Raw genomic sequence first — 18528 nt, 5'->3', positions numbered from 1 at the left:
ATACAAAACACAAGAAAAACTGAATTTTGACTGCACTGGGCCTTTAATAGTTTACCACCAGTCCATAGCCTACTTGTCAATACAAATTATCAATACTGCACCGAAATATGAAATATACATATTTGACATATAAGGATAGCAGAAATGACCTTTTAACATTGCCTGAGTCAACTGCAGCAAAGATTTTAAAGCGATCAAAGCTTCCTCACTCATCTCCACCCAAGGATGAGATGACTCACACGGGGCTTAATATGATTAATGGCTGAGCGTTGTCATCATACGTATGACTCATCTGGATCCAGGGGGAGAGAAGGGGAGGGGCCGGATCAGAGGTTTTAATGTAGAGCAGCCAGAGGAAGTGACCATGTTGATTAATTGAAGGGAATTTTACTTGGACAACTGCTTATATAACATGAAGAAGCACTGGCCTTTCATTTGGTCAGAATAAGGAAAGGATCTGAAATTCGCACTGTCAGTAGCCAGTAGACATTGTGATGAGTATGTAAAAAAAATGTAATCTAATTCAGTGCAATCATTTCCAGTTTTGCCTTTTGAGTTGTGTATTGCTGTCCTTCAATAAACATCTCAATGAATGTCCTGTGTTGGCCTTCTATACTGCTTAAAGATTCACACAATGCAAACCAAAACAATACCCATCAAGAACATCAGTCTGCTATGGTGCATATGTTACATCCAACATAATCCCTCTTTACCTGGCAAATAACTCTCAAAATATCTTAATTTATGTTGTGAAAACAACAGTTATGAATCTGACTGACTTGCACATGAAAACAGAAAACATATCATAAAACAAAGCCCTAGAAACAAAGAACGATAAAGACTTATGATAATTAATAGTTTAATAACAAAACATACATAACACATATCCTGTAGTCTGTTGGAGTACAGAAATGTGGACATTACAAGAAAAAGAAAGCCAACTAAAATGAGCAGCATAAGCTGAACTCAGAGAGCAGATGACTACTGACCATCTCTCTGGACTGAAATAGTCTGTTTCAGTTCTTGATTTTGTGGAGGATGTCCTGATCCACAGATACTGAGTCTCTGCTTGTTCATGAGGGTTGGCCTGAGCTAGGGGCCGCACAGTTAGCTTGCCAATGATTCAATGATAAGGATCAGTTAAATTAATACCTATTTGTTCAGAAGTTGATCAGATCATCTACGCAGCGCCTTGCTCTGGCTGACCCTTGTCAACAAGCATATTCTCTGGACCAGTCTCTCAGGGCTGGAGGTTCTGTCTTCTTGATTGGGTGCTGGGAACAGCCAGCAGGTAAGCAGCTTATGTATGTGACTCTGCTCTTATTGGCTGGGCTTCTCTTCTGTGGGCGGGTCGTTCCACATAGGTTCCAGGATATGCTCTGGAACCTTCTCCATGGAGGTCTAAAGAGATAGACAGAAATATTACAACCAGAAGTGGAGTCGGTGTACTTTCAAATATGAGTGTGTGTATAAGAATGCTAAATCCTTTATTATACCCAAAACAGATTAAGGCATATGACTGATCTTATTCCTGTTGACATAAGACGGCATACCAATGCATAAAAAAAAAATGAAGATTGTGGACGGTTGACATTGTGGTTGACCTGGCTGTACAATGGAACCTATCCGGACCCTGCATATTTCAAGACATGGCATATGGGGGTGTAGTGAGATACCCAATGGGCTGGAAGACTCATCTTGAAAAAACATTTATTTAAAAACGTGGAAATCAATCAATCCGCCATCATTAACACAATGGAAACATCTAATGATTTATTATCAAAATAATGAAATAGCATGGGTGAAGGCCATGTGGCAAACAATAATGCAGGCACTAGGGATGGGGTGTGAGCATGTGTGTCTGGGCAGAAGAGATGTAGTCGTTGTTTGTGTGCGTTTGTATTTGGTATGAAAAAAAAGGGGACACAAATGTAAAATACATTTTTAAAAAGGAAACCTATCTAGAACCTGTAACATCTTCTCAATCTTACCTTGGTCACCTCCATGGCCACACCCTCAGGCAGATTCCTCTGTATGTATTCCAGGTACACCTGTGCAGTGGATCCAGTCACACGAGAGAGCTAAGGGAGAGAGATGAAAAGAAGATGTAAACATAACACCGACCCCCTGTATCAGTCCATTGAACCTTCCCTATAGCCACCCATCTCATCTTGAAATAAACCCAAAACCCTATAAATCTATTGACTCTTCAGGAGTTCTAACAGAATCAATAGGAGTGGAAACAATCCCCAATGGAATGTTCTAGTTCTGAAAAAGATTAGGGCAGAGGCATTTGTAGGAACTTAAGGGTGGAAGAAAACTGTTGGCCTCACCTCTATGCAGCGGTAGTGCGTCCTCATTTCGTACTGGACCCTGTGTTTCTTGAAGATGTGGACAGATTTCAGAAGTGTCAGCCGCTCAATGTTCTTTGGAGGCTCAAATCTAGTGCAAAAGGAAAATAAACAGACAGCCTTTTGAACAAGTATTGTTCCCACAGTAAGAAAAGAAAAATATTGAGCATTATCATCAAAGCAGATTGGCACTGCTACCTAAATATAAAAGTTATGCTCTGTGCTAATTTAGTATCTCATTTAGTCAAAGGACAACTCAACAGAGATGGGAACATAATACAACTGATGTGACAGTGTAACACCTCTCTCTGTCAACTCACACTTTGCCCAGAGTGACTCCCAGCTCTTTGGCAGCCAGGATGGCGAAGAACTCATAGCTGTCCAGGACTGCTTTGTCATGGCCCTTAACCAGCACAGACACCTTCTGGTACAGCGTGTCTGGCTCCTCTGTGACAATCACCTGGAAGGAAAAGAGAAATGTGTCATTTACTAGATAAAGTTCAGCAGAATAGTGTCTGTCATCCATGCTCTATGTAGGGTACTGACTTTTTCTTGGCCATGTGATCTGACAATTAAAAGTTATAGACTAACAGTGCATCAAGGTGATGTAGACAGGGTGTTGAAGGAGTTGAGCCGAAACCACACAGAGAAACACCGTCAAGGCTATTGGCACACGAGTGCTGGGGGCATCAAGGCTATTGGCACACGAGTGCTGGGGGCATCAAGGCTATTGCCATTGTGCTGGGAGTGTCGAAAACAAAACAGGATGACTCACAGATGAGGGAAGAGAGGAAGAGAAGGTTCCAGTGTGGAGGCAGGCTGCAGTCAACTGGAGAGGGCTGTTGTAGGAGAATGGAGAAGGTGAAACTGGAGTTGGATTAGTTAGCTACATGATTGACAAGTAGCAAACGTTCACTATATGGATTTTACACTTGAAGACTATAGCTAGTAGCTGACTAAACTCAACTCCATGGTGAAGAAAGTTTCTGATGAACTCCGCCATCGGAGTTCAGTAGAGACCAGACTTTGTGGAATTCAGTTCCGACTACATCGATTCGCCCAACCAAAGTCAATACTTCCCGAAAATGTAAATAATGAAACGCTTACCTATTACCTATGTTTGTCTCTGTAGTTGCGTGCCTTTCTGTTTGCTGAAATCCCTAATTTTTCAATAAACGTTAATCAATTACAACCACCGACTATTTGCTCGTTTCTGTTTCTCGAAGATGGCAAGCAAGTCATCCGATTACGTAGGGTAGGTCTCCAAATACTAATTGACCAATCAAATCGCAGACGGTGTGTCGACCAATCAAATTTCGCATTCGCGCGGAGTTGCCACCTTCGAGAAATAGAAACGAGCAGTTGGTGGTTGCATTTGATTAACGTTTATTGAAAAAGTATGGATTTCAGCAAAGAATTGTCAATACTTCAAAAATGTATCATGGAGTTCAGTTTAGTCCGCTAGTTAGTTAGCTAGGTACATACCGAAATAATGTAGATCTCCCATGATATCTGCAAGCGTTCAATCCTATTGGTCGCTGTAAAAACGGGTCAAATTGTTATTAGCTAAAACTTTGAATTAACAAAACATGATCAAGATAGCTAACTATGGGCTAGCTCTGGTCCAGGTTGTTAGTAACGCCCTAGAGAGCAGAGCTGAATGGCTAACTAAGTTCACACGCACAGGCAGAATCTGTGCGAGAAGCTTCGTGTATTAGATAATACATGTGGATAACCCATTAATAACGAGAACGCAAATATACTTAATATTAAGAATAGTAAATACTGTACCGATTGTGAGACTCCTACGAATATCCTTGCGAAGGTGCGAATATTTCGACCGACTACCATGGGGGCCGCCATGATGTTTGTGAGGGCGTGACAGTTATCTTCTTCAGTGACAGACTAACCAAGCAACGGTGAAATGCTGCCCCATCGGTATAGGAGTAATAACAGGTTTAATCGTCCTTGTTGTTTTTTCGTTTTTAAGTTATAGGTACATTTAGCCATCTAATTTCTTCCAGAACCTACATTTGTGCTATTTTGCAAAGAAAATATTATTTTACTAAGTCATGCCACATGCTATAACATATTCAGATAACAATAAGCTATGGTCTGCCAATAAAAAGTAATTTTGTCGAATGTTGTTGCATATATTCAAGCAATTCAGAAAATGTAGATTGAAGATCTTCGTGTCTCCGTATATTAGCTGTTTTTATCTACAGAAAAAGAGATGTAGCGGACCAAATCATGTCTGTCACGTGATACAGTAACCCGGGCCACGTTCAGTTGTCAAACGTTGTCAAACGTTGCCGATAGAAATGCCATGAATAGAGCTGATGCGATTCCTCTACATAGAGATCATGTTACTTTGCTAGAGGGTCTATGTCATGAACTTTCAAAGTTCCAGAATGGACTGAAAATGGCAGCCATATTGGTCAGGGAGAAATCCAAACCAGTCTAATTGGAACGAACGGTAGTAGAGGCATAATCCTGATTTCACTTATGCTGGAAGAAAAAAAGTAAGGCATCTGATATATCAGAAATTGTGTCATAGATTAATTGTCAACCTAAAATATTGTAATATAATTATAAATACAGTTTATACAAGTTGTATATCAATGTTCTGTATAGATAGCCTCTAAAATATGTAAACGGACCATTAATGTCTACATTTTTGTTTTCTTGGAAAGTGCGTGAGTGCTATTATATGATACAATATCAGTACTTGTTGCATTTAAATCTTGTCTAAATCCTATCATCAACTGATTTCAGCCAGTGTATGGTTGTGGATTGACTGCATTTTTTGAATGGAATGTTAGCATATTGGCAGTAAATTATACAAATTAATGGAATGATTCCTCTAAAACTGGCTGGCTAGCTAGCTAACAAACATACAGTGCAGAGACATTCTTCAAATGCATTATTTTAGACTATCTTATCACAGCACTGGCCAACCATGGTTGACCAACTCCCTGACCAAAATAACTTTATCCCGTCATAAGAAGGTTAATGGACATTCTATCTAATTCTTTCTAATTTTATGTGCCTCTACCTGTCAGAGGCCTGTTTGTTCTACATAGCCTATTTCTATCCGAACGTTCCAAAACGTTGCGTCCTGCTGAACGCGCCCCAGCACAGGCCCTACCCTGTACATTCAGCAACAACACAAGACAAGACAAGGGAGACGAGTGGTAAGCGGTTTCTCATTGTCCGTTGATATTTATCCAGCGATATTGACGTTAGGTCTCACATGATTTTAGCATACTGACAACGATACCTACTCCCTTGCTGTTATTGTAATTAGCCACACAAACTAGTCTTTCGAAAACAAAACGGCTAGCTAGCTATTTTGCTATCGGGCTACTGACTAGCTAACATAAGCTAACTAGCTAGCCAACCAATTTACAGTGAAGATGCCGATGCCAGTGGTTGGTTAGCTAACGTTTTGTGATTTGTGAAATGTCCAGATAAAATGGGACAATGCCGGTATTTCTGTCTGTGGCTTACTAGTTAACTAGGTAATTAATAATTTAGTTAATAGTTACCCCCTTTAGCTATGTAGTGAATAAGCTGCTAAATTGCTAATACAAATGATGCCAATATTTGGCTGAATGGATGGATATTATTTTATGGTCACTGTTATTTAGCCCGCTATTCGCTAACGTTAGCTAACGTCAGTGATTGGGCTGTGCAGCCAAAACACCGAGGTTCAAATACTTGCATATAAAGAAATATCCCCAGTTTATGGTGCTAAACCAACTTGATTCTGGAAACTAACGTTAGCTAGCAGGGGTTTATAGGGGTATGCTGTTATTGGAAATCAAATAGCTATGTTGTGGATAATTATGGCACTGAGCTAGTTAACTAGCTGCTGTATCAATATCTGAACATGGTCTGAATCAATGATTTGTATAAACCGATCGGGATGGCGAATACGTTTGACAATGGAAGGCTCCAATGTTGTGCCCCCCATCATTTGCCTCACACATCACAGCCTAACAATATTTGTAGTATTTTATTGTCCGTTCTTTTGCGTCGTGGTCTTTATGGCCATTCGCCCACGCATTCTCTCTCGCTGTGATTTCTCTCTCAGATTTCTATCTCTGAGTCTCAACAATGTGAACTCAAACGGCGCATCCTGGCTGGCATATTTATTGCTGCTGTATTTTCTCAGGGGTATCAGTTCTCCTTGATCTTCACCTTGATCACCCTATATAAAATGTTTATTTTTCTCCCGTTTTCACAGCACTCCTTGACAGGATCCCCGACATAGATTGGAAGGCAAGCTGGGTGACATGACATTGCTGGGAGAAGCAGCACTCCCACGGGTTGGGGTTGACAGCTGGGGTTTATTCATTACACAGAGTCTTTTGCAAAACGTTTCTTAAACGGACTCAAACGTAACGGGGAGAGACTTACCTGCATTTGTCCAATAGAAACTCTTGTTTTAGTAGTTTTGGACTAATGATTACAGCCCTGGTGTGAGGAGTCCCGTTTCAGACATCGCATGGAGGACAGGTGTTCAGTTAAGCAGTGATGCCTCACCGAATTGGACCATATTCAGAATAATCGGATGGTCCAGATTGAAGCAGTGGGTGGTTAGGAATTGAGATTTGATGCCTGCATTTTAGGAGGTTTTTTAGTGCTCGGACACTTGCCTTTTGACATGCACTCAACACATTTATTTCTTATTTCTAACGGAGCTAATCAAGGCTCCAAGAATGAATGTTTTTTTAAAACTTATTGCATGGTTCAAAGTTGTTGGAGGAGCTTTGTTAAGTTGTTAGTTTAGTTGGCTTTGAGTTGCCAACTTGTTCCAGCACTGTAGCCTACGACTGCAAACAAAAAGGAAAATAGATTTTCTTATCCCGGGATCGGATCTACTGTAGTTATAAAAGTAACTTCATGTTAAGTAAAAAAAATGTGTGCATGTATAACATTTGGTAGAACGCAATGTATAGGCCAATACTTTAATCTTTCACCTCCGTGGTCAATACTCATGGATTCAGTATCACATTGACAGGACTTACTGATTTATCAAATCGAAATGACCTGAATGTGTGCCTTTGAACGTTTATGCAATCTTCTACGAAATCACCACTGGCCAACCATGTTATTTAGATAATTTGGTGATCAACAACTGATCAGACTATTTTCCTAAAAACGTACGGGGACACCTAGATAAAACTACCAAAACGTCAAATACTATGCAGCGTCTGTTCCACGGCGCCGACACGAGTTTGCCTGCAGCGGAGTGGAAGCGCTCATAGCTGGACCACCACCCTCTCCAAAAGGCGCGACCTACCGGATTCTTTTACCTCATTGTGGAACGAGTTGCGGTCGGCAGGCATGTTCGCCGCAGTGGAGCATGGCCCCGTCCTGTGCAGCGACTCCAACATCCTCTGCCTGTCATGGAAGGGCCGGGTACCCAAGAGCGAGAAGGAGAAGCCAGTGTGCCGGCGGCGCTACTATGAGGAGGGCTGGCTTGCCACAGGGAATGGGAGAGGGGTTGTCGGGGTAACGTTCACATCCAGCCACTGCAGAAGGGATCGGACTACCCCACAGAGGATCAACTTCAACCTGAGAGGACACAATAGTGAGGTAATAGATGTGTTTATGTTGTGATTATAAATGTGCACATTTAAGTAATGTTAGTGTAGAATCCTAAATGTCATAAGTATTTAGAATATTTGTATCTTGCTTTTCATGATTTCTAACATCTATTAATACATTAGACAGTTTGTCTGTTTCATATCATTCAAATGTTGAAATTTGGGGAAAGTAACATTGTATTACTAATTAATTTACCATCATATACAGTATTGAACAGTGTTAGTCAGTGAGCTGGTCTTACTGTGTTCCCTGTGTAAGAGAGAGGAGATTGGCTGTTGGTTACTGTGGTTCAGATGGACCAAGCTGCTGTGTCAGTATTCCACAAGGCAGCTGACTAGAGCGGAACCCTACAGTGACAGAAGTGTTGTCCACTCCACTGTGTGCCCACGGCCACTTGCAGACATACTGTAGGTCCAAGCAGAGGTCTGCTTCATCCCGCTCCCGCCTGCTCCTGCAGCTTTTCATACTGCACCCACCCGCTCCCGCTGGCTTTTTGTCCGACTCCCACCCACTCCCGCAACAACTAGTCCCGAACCCGACCACAGTCCAGCAAATTTTATTTTAGCCATATGTGATGCAGCTCGCTCGGCAGCTATGGTCCCAGCAATTTTGAGCCCTATAAGCAATATCACAATGCGCAGAATTAACCCAAGAAATAGGTAAAATTACCAGAGATTCTCACGTGGCCCATTTATATTAGAATATAGGCTATCGGTATTACTGGGCTATATCAGCCAATAGACTAGATGTAGTTTGAAAGACAGCCAGAGTTGGAGCGAGAAGAGACACTTGCACTTTGTCTTGAGCTATGTTTTGCATAATATAGCCTACCTTAACCCTTACACTGTGGGAATTGGCCTATATGGATATGGCTAAATTGAAATGTTTCTTGCAGAAGAAATATGAAATGCATAACCATGGTAGCAATAAAAAGGGAACAGTTAGACTAAAGGTGAGGACACAACAGTTCACCTGACACAACTGAATCCAAACATTACACTGTTGATTTTATGTGCATTTTACATTTATCGTACTTTTCACTACATTTGTTGATAACGAAATCTGATAATACTCTGGATACATTCAGTAACATAAGAATATTCTTGGAAAATTTGGGGTAGGTGCAACATATGACAAAAAAATGAGTGAGCGGTCTAACTGGTGTTTCCAAGTGGCCACACACCTCTCCAAAGTGTGCACAATTCCTAAGTAATTTCAATGCACTTTTATGACTCAAAGAAGAGTCTTTAACTATAAAATGCTTTTTTGAGCTCTCCTAGCTGTGCCGTTGAGGAACTAATGCAAGCACAATTGTAGTTGTTTTGTTTGGAACAAAGCCCTGTATCCCCACCTTTACACAATTACTGTTGTTGTTTAAGCAATCCAAAAACGGTCCATTATAAATTATAATCTGGGTCAGGTGGGCATCATTTGAAATCTTGTTCTATTGTTAACATGACTAGCTAAATTATAAAATACGATCTTAGTGTTAGGCTTTCACAAAGCAATTCAAAGAAGCAGATTGTAATTTTTGTGCGCACAGAATGGAGTCATGAGTGCATTCAGATGCGTGGTCCGTGGCAAATTTTGTTCACAATACAACAAACAGGCTCATTCTGTTCAGGAAAACCCAGGGTATAACGCCATGTCATCTTGTTACTGTACATCAAACATAGTGATCATAAACGTTGACACTGTATATTACATGAGTTTTATGATATGGAAATGTGAAGTACACATTTGGACTCACGGGTGTTTGGCTTGCTTGTACAGTGACATCAAAGCGGTATTTATTATAATCCTCAATGTCTCATCTTTCAAAATACATAGAGTCCTCATAATTTAGAGCATTTCCCTCACTCAGGCAGCAAAACATTTGCACACGTTGCCCAATTAGCGGGAGGGATGGGGCAAATTCTTGTCGCATGCGTTGCTGAAGTTCAGAACGGCTGTCAGTCAAAACCCACATAGAGCTGTGAAGCAGAGTCCCTGAGCTTTGACGTCATGTATAGCATGTTACTGTATCGGCTACTAGGAGCGGTACGATTTGCAGGCAGAGACAAATATGGGTGATCAATATTTATTTCCAGACAATGTAGTAGACCTAGAGCTGGGACGATACCAGTATCGCAATATTTTCTCCATGGCAAAAATGAAAACACGAAGCAGTTTGATCCTTTAGAAACTTGCTATATGTAAAATATAAAAAATGGGGGGAATCGATACAGTTACATATCGGAATATTATGTTTGACGAAATATTGTATCGTTTTGACATCGCAATATTATTTTTGCACTAGTTGGCTGTACCTGCATAGCTTGTTGTCCAACTTCTTTTAAAATAGTGAGCCAATATGTTTTGATCAAAACTTGTTTTTCTCATGGTTCTCTCTTTTCCCTCTGCAGCAGACATTTGGTGAGCAATATGTTTGGAACATCGAATCTCAATAAAATCACAGTATTTTCATCGCAATACATATAGAATCGTGAGAAACGCAATACATATCGTATCGGCACCTAAGTGTCGTGATGATATCGTATCGTGAGATCCCTGGCAATTCCCAGCCCTATAAAATATTGTGTGCCATATCTTGGAAAATAAATAAATGTGACTCTGGATGACAACGTAGTGATATTTGTTTCCAACATCAGGGCTGCTTTCCTGAAGAAGTTAAATCCGCTTTGTGTGTTGTTTCCTTGCCGCGATACTAACGAGTATTGCGATGACTGGAATGGTCCCGGCTCTACTAAACAATAGATTAATCATATTTAGGAAGTTAATTTCCTTAGAAGAATACTGCACTGTGCTTCTCTGTCCATGCATATAGCCCACTCTATTTAATAGAGACCACCCACTCACCAGATCTCGCACGCCCGACTAGTAGAGGTATGGCTACTGAACTTGAAGCAGCAAGAATGATGAGAGCAGACACTTGTACTTTCTCTTACGTTTTGCATAGCCTACCCTTTAGGAGCTGGAAGATTTGCAGGCAGAGACAAATTAATGGGTTATCAATATTTATTGAAAAGTTGCCAAAAATTCTAACATTTTGGGGTTGCACCTCTACTCACGTTGGTTGCCCTCCACTTCTTTCCATTATCAATATTTATTTCCGGACACTGTAGTGAACTGTAGCCTAGTCATATCATAGGGCGGCAGGTAGCCATTGGGCCATTAACCGAAAGGTCGCTGGTTTGAATACCCGTGCTGACAAGGTGAAAAATCTGTCTGTGCCCTTGAGCAAGGCACTTAACCCTAATTTGCTCCAGCGGCGTCGTACTACTATGGCTGATCCTGTAAAACAAAACATTTCACTGCACCTATCCGGTGTAATCTAATCTGTGGCGACAGAAACATATTTGAATCCCAAAGTTGTCTGACCGTCCGCAGCATGAAAAATGTTGACCGCGCTGCAGTGATGTCTGCCGGGACCAGTGGGAATGCAGACCTCTAGCTCCAATTACCTAAACTGACACAATGGTTTTGATGAGGTTGATGAAATAGGTTTGCAAAGTGCGATATGACAATAGGTGTGCGTTTTTAAGGGATTTTGGTTGATTCTCACTTTACCCACTTCCAGACACATTAATTCAAGTACATGTTCATCCGAAACAACAGTTCCCCCTTTCACACTTTCCCTAGTAATGAAGTGGATAATGTCCTTCCCCAGCCCATATTTGATATAAAGCAATAAATAAGCATACGCTTTGGGAAATGTAAAATCCATAATTTGGTAGCCGGGCACATAATTCGGTGTCTCTGACAGTGTGGAAATGAGGTTGCCTAATGAATCCTATCAGGTTATGACGAATGTGCTTACTCTGGTGAGTAGTGGAGAGGAGAGAACCCACTCCCATGACCAACCGACCAGGGTCTTCACTCTATATTTATGTGACTGGCTGCTAGACTGAACAGGAAAATCCACTTTATCAGCAGTGATGGGAACGGCATTCGTGCCGCTGTACTTTAACGTCAGCATGGGTGATGATGTACCTTCATGTAAAATAGGACACCTCACAGAATAGAACAGGCCAAAATCTAATGTGAGTTCAAACAGAACAGCCAAGGTCAATAACTGCAACAGACAAGATTAGATTGGTCATAATCACCAGAGCAGCGAAGGTTATGGTTAGTTTAGTCCTTCAGTGTTTTCTGCGATCTGAATGGAGAAGCACGTTTGAATGGATGAGTTGTTTGGATCCTGGACAGAAGTGGGTCGCAGGGAATGACGATAAAGGCTTTTAAAGACATATTCCGGTACTTTGACGACTAAGAAAGTGTGTTTTAAACCTCCCGCTTTGGACTGGATGTGTCAATGTGTAGTTCATACATGCATAAACTATGAGCAGAATTACTGTCTTGCCTCACTTAGCCATGAAATCCCTAGTTTGAAAGCGACTTTTCTTGAAGCTGTGCTGCGCCATATTCCCTACATTTCCCCCTATGTGGGCCAGCCCCCTAGCAATTTGAGTTCTAGACAATAAGCTTCAGCCCCTCACATTTGAGTGACCGCTAGCAAGAGGCCTGCTCAGCGTTATCCAATGAGGTTGCAGAGTGGGTCCAACGGCTCAGTGGACACAGCAGAGAGAGAAAGCAATGACGTGGTGCACATATCTGCACATACAGTGCCTTCAGAAAGTATTCACACCCATTGACGTTTTACACATTTTGTTGTGTTACAGCATGACACAGGCGTCCTTCCTAACTCAGTTGCCAGAGAGGAAGGAAACCGCTCAGGGATTTCACCTTGAGGCCAATGGTGACTTTAAAACAGTTAAAGAGTTGATTGGCTGTGATAGGCAAAAACTGAGGATGGATCAAAAACATTGTAGTTACTCCACAATACTAACCTAATTGACAGAGTAAAAAGAAGGAAGCCTGTACAGAATAAAACAATTCTAAAACATGCATCCTGTTTGCAATAAGGCACTAAAGTAAAACTGCAATAAATGTGGCAAAGAAATGAACATTATGTCCTGAATACAAAGCGTTATCTTTGGGGCAAATCCAACACTGTAACTAGTGCCTGCAACCTGGTTCAGGTTATCAGTTAACCTACCAGGGCAGATACAAACAGCACAGGAATGAAATCATCAACATGTATTGATCACATCTTTACTAATACTGCGGAAATGTGCTTTAAAGCAGTATCCAAATCCATCGGCTGTAGTGATCACAATATAGTAGCCATATCTAGGAAAACCAAAGGTCCAAAGAATAGGCCTAATATAGATTATAAGAGGTCATACAATAGGTTTTGTAGTGATTCCTATGTTGTTGATGTAAAGAATATTTGTTGGTCTGTGGTATGTAATGAGGAGCAACTAGACACTGCACTTGACACATTTAGGAAGTTGCTTATTCCAGTTACTAATAAGCATGCATCCATTAAGAAAATGACTGTAAAAACGGTTAAATCCCTGTGGATTGATAAGGAAATGAAAAATTGTATGATTGAGAGGGATGAGGCAAAAGGAATGGCAAACAAGTCTGGCTGCACAACCGATTGGCAAACATACTGCAAATTGAGAAATCATGTGGCTAAACTGAATAAAAATAAGAAACTACTACACTATGAAACAAATATAAATTACTGGCTCAAATAGCCGACCAATCAGCATGTTACCAAACCTTAGTAAACTTTTGAAAAAAATGGTGTTTGACCAGATACAATGCTATTTTACTGTAAACTAAATGACAACAGACGTTCAACACGCTTATAGGGAAGGACATTCAACAAGCACAGCACTTACACAAATGACTGATGATTGGCTGAGAGAAATGTATGATAAAAAGATTGTGGGAGCTGTTTTGTTAGACTTCAGTGTTGCTTTTCACATAGTCGATCATAAAATACGGATGTGTTATGGCTTTACACCCACTGCTATATTGTGGATAAAGAGTTACCTGTCTAACAGAACACAGAGGGTGTTCTGTTATAATTTTTGTTTTAATGTTTAAAAAAATAAAAAAATAAATTGGGGATAGATTGTACCTTCATCAATGTAATTGTCTGCATCACTTCCAATCCCATATGTTTTTTTTTCTTCTCGCAAATATATATATACACAGTGAGGGGGAAAAAGTATTTGATCCCCTGCTGATTTTGTACGTTTGCCCACTGACAAAGAAATGATCAGTCTATAATTTTAATGGCAGGTTTATTTGAACAGTGAGAGACAGAATAACAACAACAAAATCCAGAAAAACCCATGTCAAAAATGTTATAAATTGATTTGCATTTTAATGAGGGAAATAAGTATTTGACCCCCTCTCAATCAGAAAGATTTCTGGCTCCCAGGTGTCTTTTATACAGGTAACGAGCTGAGATTAGGAGCACACTCTTAAAGGGAGTGCTCCTAATCTCAGCTTGTTACCTGTATAAAAGACACCTGTCCACAGAAGCAATCAATCAATCAGATTCCAAACTCTCCACCATGGCCAAGACCAAAGAGCTCTCCAAGGATGTCAGGGACAAGATTGTAGACCTACACAAGGCTGGAATGGGCTACAAGACTATCGCCAAGCAGCTTGGTGAGAAGGTGACAACAGTTGGTGCGATTATTTTCAAATGGAAGAAACACAAAATAATCAGCCCAGAACTACACGGGAGGATCTTGTCAATGATCTCAAGGCAGCTGGGACCATAGTCACCAATAAAACAATTGGTAACACACTACGCCGTGAAGGACTGAAATCCTGCAGTGCCCGCAAGGTCCCCCTGCTCAAGAAAGCACATATACAGGGCCGTCTGAAGTTTGCCAATGAACATCTGAATGATTCAGAGGAGAACTGGGTGAAAGTGTTGTGGTCAGATGAGACCAAAATGGAGTGCTTTGGCATCAACTCAACTCGCCGTGTTTGGAGGAGGAGGAATGCTGCCTATGACCCCAAGAACACCATCCCCACCATCAAACATGGAGGTGGAAACATTATGCTTTGGGACGATAGACGGCGCCATGTACCGTCAAATCTCGGGTGAGAACCTCCTTCCCTCAGCCAGGGCATTGAAAATGGGTCGTGGATGGGTATTCCAGCATGACAATGACCCAAAACACACGGCCAAGGCAACAAAGGAGTGGCTCAAGAAGAAGCACATTAAGGTCCTGGAGTGGCCTAGCCAGTCTCCAGACCTTAATCCCATAGAAAATCTGTGGAGGGAGCTGAAGGTTCGAGTTGCCAAACGTCAGGCTCAACCTTAATGACTTGGAGAAGATCTGCAAAGAGGAGTGGGACAAAATCACTCCTGAGATGTGTGCAAACCTGGTGGCCAACTACAAGAAACGTCTGACCTCTGTGATTGCCAACAAGGGTTTTGCCACCAAGTACTAAGTCATGTTTTGCAGAGGGGTCAAATACTTATTTCCCTCATTAAAATGCAAATCAATTTATAACATTTTTGACATGCGTCTTTCTGGATTTTTTTGTTGTTATTCTGTCTCTCACTGTTCAAATAAACCTACCATTAAAATTATAGACTGATCATGTCTTTGTCAGTGGGCAAACGTACAACATCAGCAGGGGATCAAATACTTTTTTCCCTCACTGTAAATACAGTTGAAGTCGGAAGTTTACAAACACTTTGGTTGGAGTCGTTGAAACTCGTTTTTCAACCACTCCACAAATTTCTTGTTAACAAACTATAGTTTTGGCAAATCGGTTAGGACATCTACTTTGTGCATGACACAAGTAATAATTCCAACAATTGTTTACAGACAGATTTATTTCACTTATAATTCACTGTATCACAATTCCAGTGGGTCAGAAGTTTACATACACTAAGTTGACTGTGCCTTTCAACAGCTTGGAAAATTCCAGAAAATGATGTCATGGCTTTAGAAGCTTCTGATAGGCTAATTGACATAATTTGAGTCAATTGGAGGTGTACCTGTGGATGTATTTCAAGGCCAAGCTTCAAACTCAGTGCCTCTTTGCTTGACATCATGGGAAAATCTAAATAAATCAGCCAAGACCTCAGAAAAAAATGGTAGACCTCCACAAGTCTGGTTCATCCTTGGGAGCAATTTCCAAATGCCTGAAGGTACCACGTTAATCTGTACAAACAATAGTACGCAAGTATAAACACCATGGGACCACGCAGCCGTCATACCGCTCAGGAAGGAGACACGTTCTGTCTCCTAGAGATGAACGTATTTTGGTGCAAAAAGTGCAAATCAATCCCAGAACAACAGCAAAGGACCTTGTGGAGATGCTGGAGGAAACGGGTACAAAAGTATCTATATCCACAGTAAAACGAGTCCTATATCGACATAACCTGAATGGCCGCTCAGTAAGGAAGAAGCCACTGCTCCAAACTACGGTTTGCAACAGCACATGAGGACAAAGATCGTACTTTTTGAAGAAATGTCCTCTGATCTGATTAAACAAAAATAGAACTGTTTGGCCATAATGACCATCGTTATGTTTGGAGGAAAAAGGGGGAGGGGGTTTGCAAGCCGAAGAACACCATCCCAACCATGAAGCACGGGGGTGGCAGCATCATGCTGTGGGGGTGCTCTGCTGCAGGAGGGACTGGTGCACTTCACAAAATAGATGGCATCATGAGGAAGGAAGATTATGTAGATTTATTGAAGCAACATCTCAAGACATCAGTCAGGAAGTTAAAGCTTGGTTGCAAATGGGTCTTCCAAATGGACAATGACCCCAAGCATACTTCCATAGTTGTGGCAAAATGGCTTAAGGACAACAAAGTCAAGGTATTGGAGTGGCCATCACAAAGCCCTGACCTCAATCCTATAGAAAATGTGTGGGCAGAACTGAAAAAGTGTGTGCGAGCAAGGAGGCCTACAAACCTGACTCAGTTACACCATCTCTGTCAATAGGAATGGGCCAAAATTCACCCAACTTATTGTGGGAAGCCTGTGTAAGGCTACCCGAAACGTTTGACCCAAGTTAAACAATTTAAAGGCAATGCTACCAAATACTAATTGAGTGTATGTAAACTTCTGATACACTGGGATTGTGATGAAAGAAATAAAAGCTGAAATAAATAATTCTCTCTGCTATTATTCTGACATTTCACATTCTTAAAACAAAGTGGTTGTCCTAACTGACCTAAGACATGCCATTTTTACTAGGATTAAATGTCAGGAATTGTGAAAAACTGAGTTTAAATGTATTTGTATGTAAACTTCCGACTTCAACTGTACATACCTAATTTACGTATAAATACATATACATACATATATACATATCCTTTAAAAATATATATTTCCCTTTATTACTTTCCAACCCCACCACCCCTTCCCTAATTGGAGTAAACTAGTGAACAACAAGGCTTAGGCCTCTACTTCCAGCTTATACATACTATATACATTTTATGGACACAGTCAATTTTACAATAATTCAATTTTGTTTGTTTTTACTGCTGAACATCCTCTACCCTCAAGCTCTCCGATCATTTTCATGATGTCCATCCGGTTTGCTTCTATATGCCATATCACAGAGGGCGTTCTTTAATGGAAGCCTCTCCAACATAATCCAGGTAGAATCAGGAATACTAGTGACATGCCACTGGCTTTGAGTAAAGCAGTATGGCTATGTATGCGGATGACTCAACACTATACACGTCAGCTACTACAGAGAGTGAAATCACTGCAACACTTAACAAAGAGCTGCAGTTAGTTTCAAAATGGGTGGCAAGGAATAAATTAGTCCTAAATATTTCAAAAACGAAGAGCATTGTATTTGGGATAAATCATTCACTAAACCTCAACTGAATCTTGTAATACATAATGTGGAAATTGAGCAAGTTGAGGTGACTAAACTGCTTGGAGTAACCCTGGATTGTAAACTGTCATGGTCAAAACATGTTGATACAACAATAGCTAAGATGGCGAGAAGTCGGTCCATAATAAAGCGCAGCTCTGCCTTTTTAACAACACTATCTACAAGGCAGGTCCTACAGGCCCTAGTTTTGTCGCACCTGAACTACTGTTCAGTCGTGTGGTCAGGTGACACAAAGAGGGACCTCGGAAGATTACAATTGGCTCAGAACAGGGCAGTAAGGCTGGCCCTTAAATGTACATGGAGAGCTAACATTAATAATATGCATGTATGTCTCTCATGGCTCAAAGTGGAGGAGAGATTGACTTCTTTTTTTGTAAGAAGTGTTGACATGCTGAATGTACTGAGGTGTCTGTTTTTAAACTACTAGCACACAGCTCGGACACACATGCATACCCCACAAGACATGCCACCAAAGGTCTCTTCACAATCCCCAAGTTAAGAACAGACAATGGGAGGCGCACAGTACTACATAGAGGCATTGCTACATGGAACTCTATTCCACATCAGGTAACTGATGCAAGCAATAGAATCAGATTTTAAAAAACAGATAAAAATACACCTTATGTAACAGCGGGGACTGTGAAGAGACACACACAGGCACATACACATGATAAGACATACGTTTTTTATGATAAAAATAAACAGAATATAGCTAAGCACAGGCAGAAGTGATACAGGTGAAGTGATACACTTTTCGGGGCGCACCTTTGGCTCGTGAGTTAGTGCTACTTTCAGAACTACTGGCTGAAAA

At 41.0% G+C, this 18528-nt stretch overlaps 2 protein-coding genes across 2 annotated transcripts in view; one reads left to right on the top strand and one right to left on the bottom strand.

Annotated features, from left to right (window-relative positions):
- Positions 1–28: 28 nt before the first annotated feature.
- Positions 29–4217, bottom strand: mrps10 (mitochondrial ribosomal protein S10). The gene is made up of 7 exons (XM_084149052.1): positions 4143–4217; positions 3837–3889; positions 3127–3190; positions 2672–2811; positions 2334–2442; positions 1992–2081; positions 29–1401 (listed from the first exon to the last, which is right to left on the bottom strand). The coding sequence occupies exons 1-7, from the start codon at positions 4212–4214 to the stop codon at positions 1321–1323; spliced, it is 609 nt and encodes a 202-aa protein (XP_084005178.1). The 5' UTR covers positions 4215–4217; the 3' UTR covers positions 29–1320.
- Positions 4218–5504: 1287 nt separating this feature from the next.
- The window catches only part of tulp4a (TUB like protein 4a), a 49588-nt gene continuing 36564 nt past the window's right edge, over positions 5505–18528 (top strand). The window contains exons 1-2 of the mRNA XM_084149520.1: positions 5505–5545; positions 6601–7955. Coding sequence (XP_084005646.1) covers positions 7704–7955 — 252 coding nt within the window. The 5' untranslated portion in view covers positions 5505–5545; positions 6601–7703. The remainder of the gene's footprint in view (positions 5546–6600; positions 7956–18528) is intronic.

This window comes from Coregonus lavaretus, assembly GCF_964263955.1.
Source record: "Coregonus lavaretus genome assembly, chromosome: 31".
NCBI lineage: Eukaryota > Metazoa > Chordata > Actinopteri > Salmoniformes > Salmonidae > Coregonus > Coregonus lavaretus.
The sequence above is the reverse complement of the archived record's forward strand: the minus strand, read 5'-3'. Positions and strand labels throughout refer to the sequence as shown.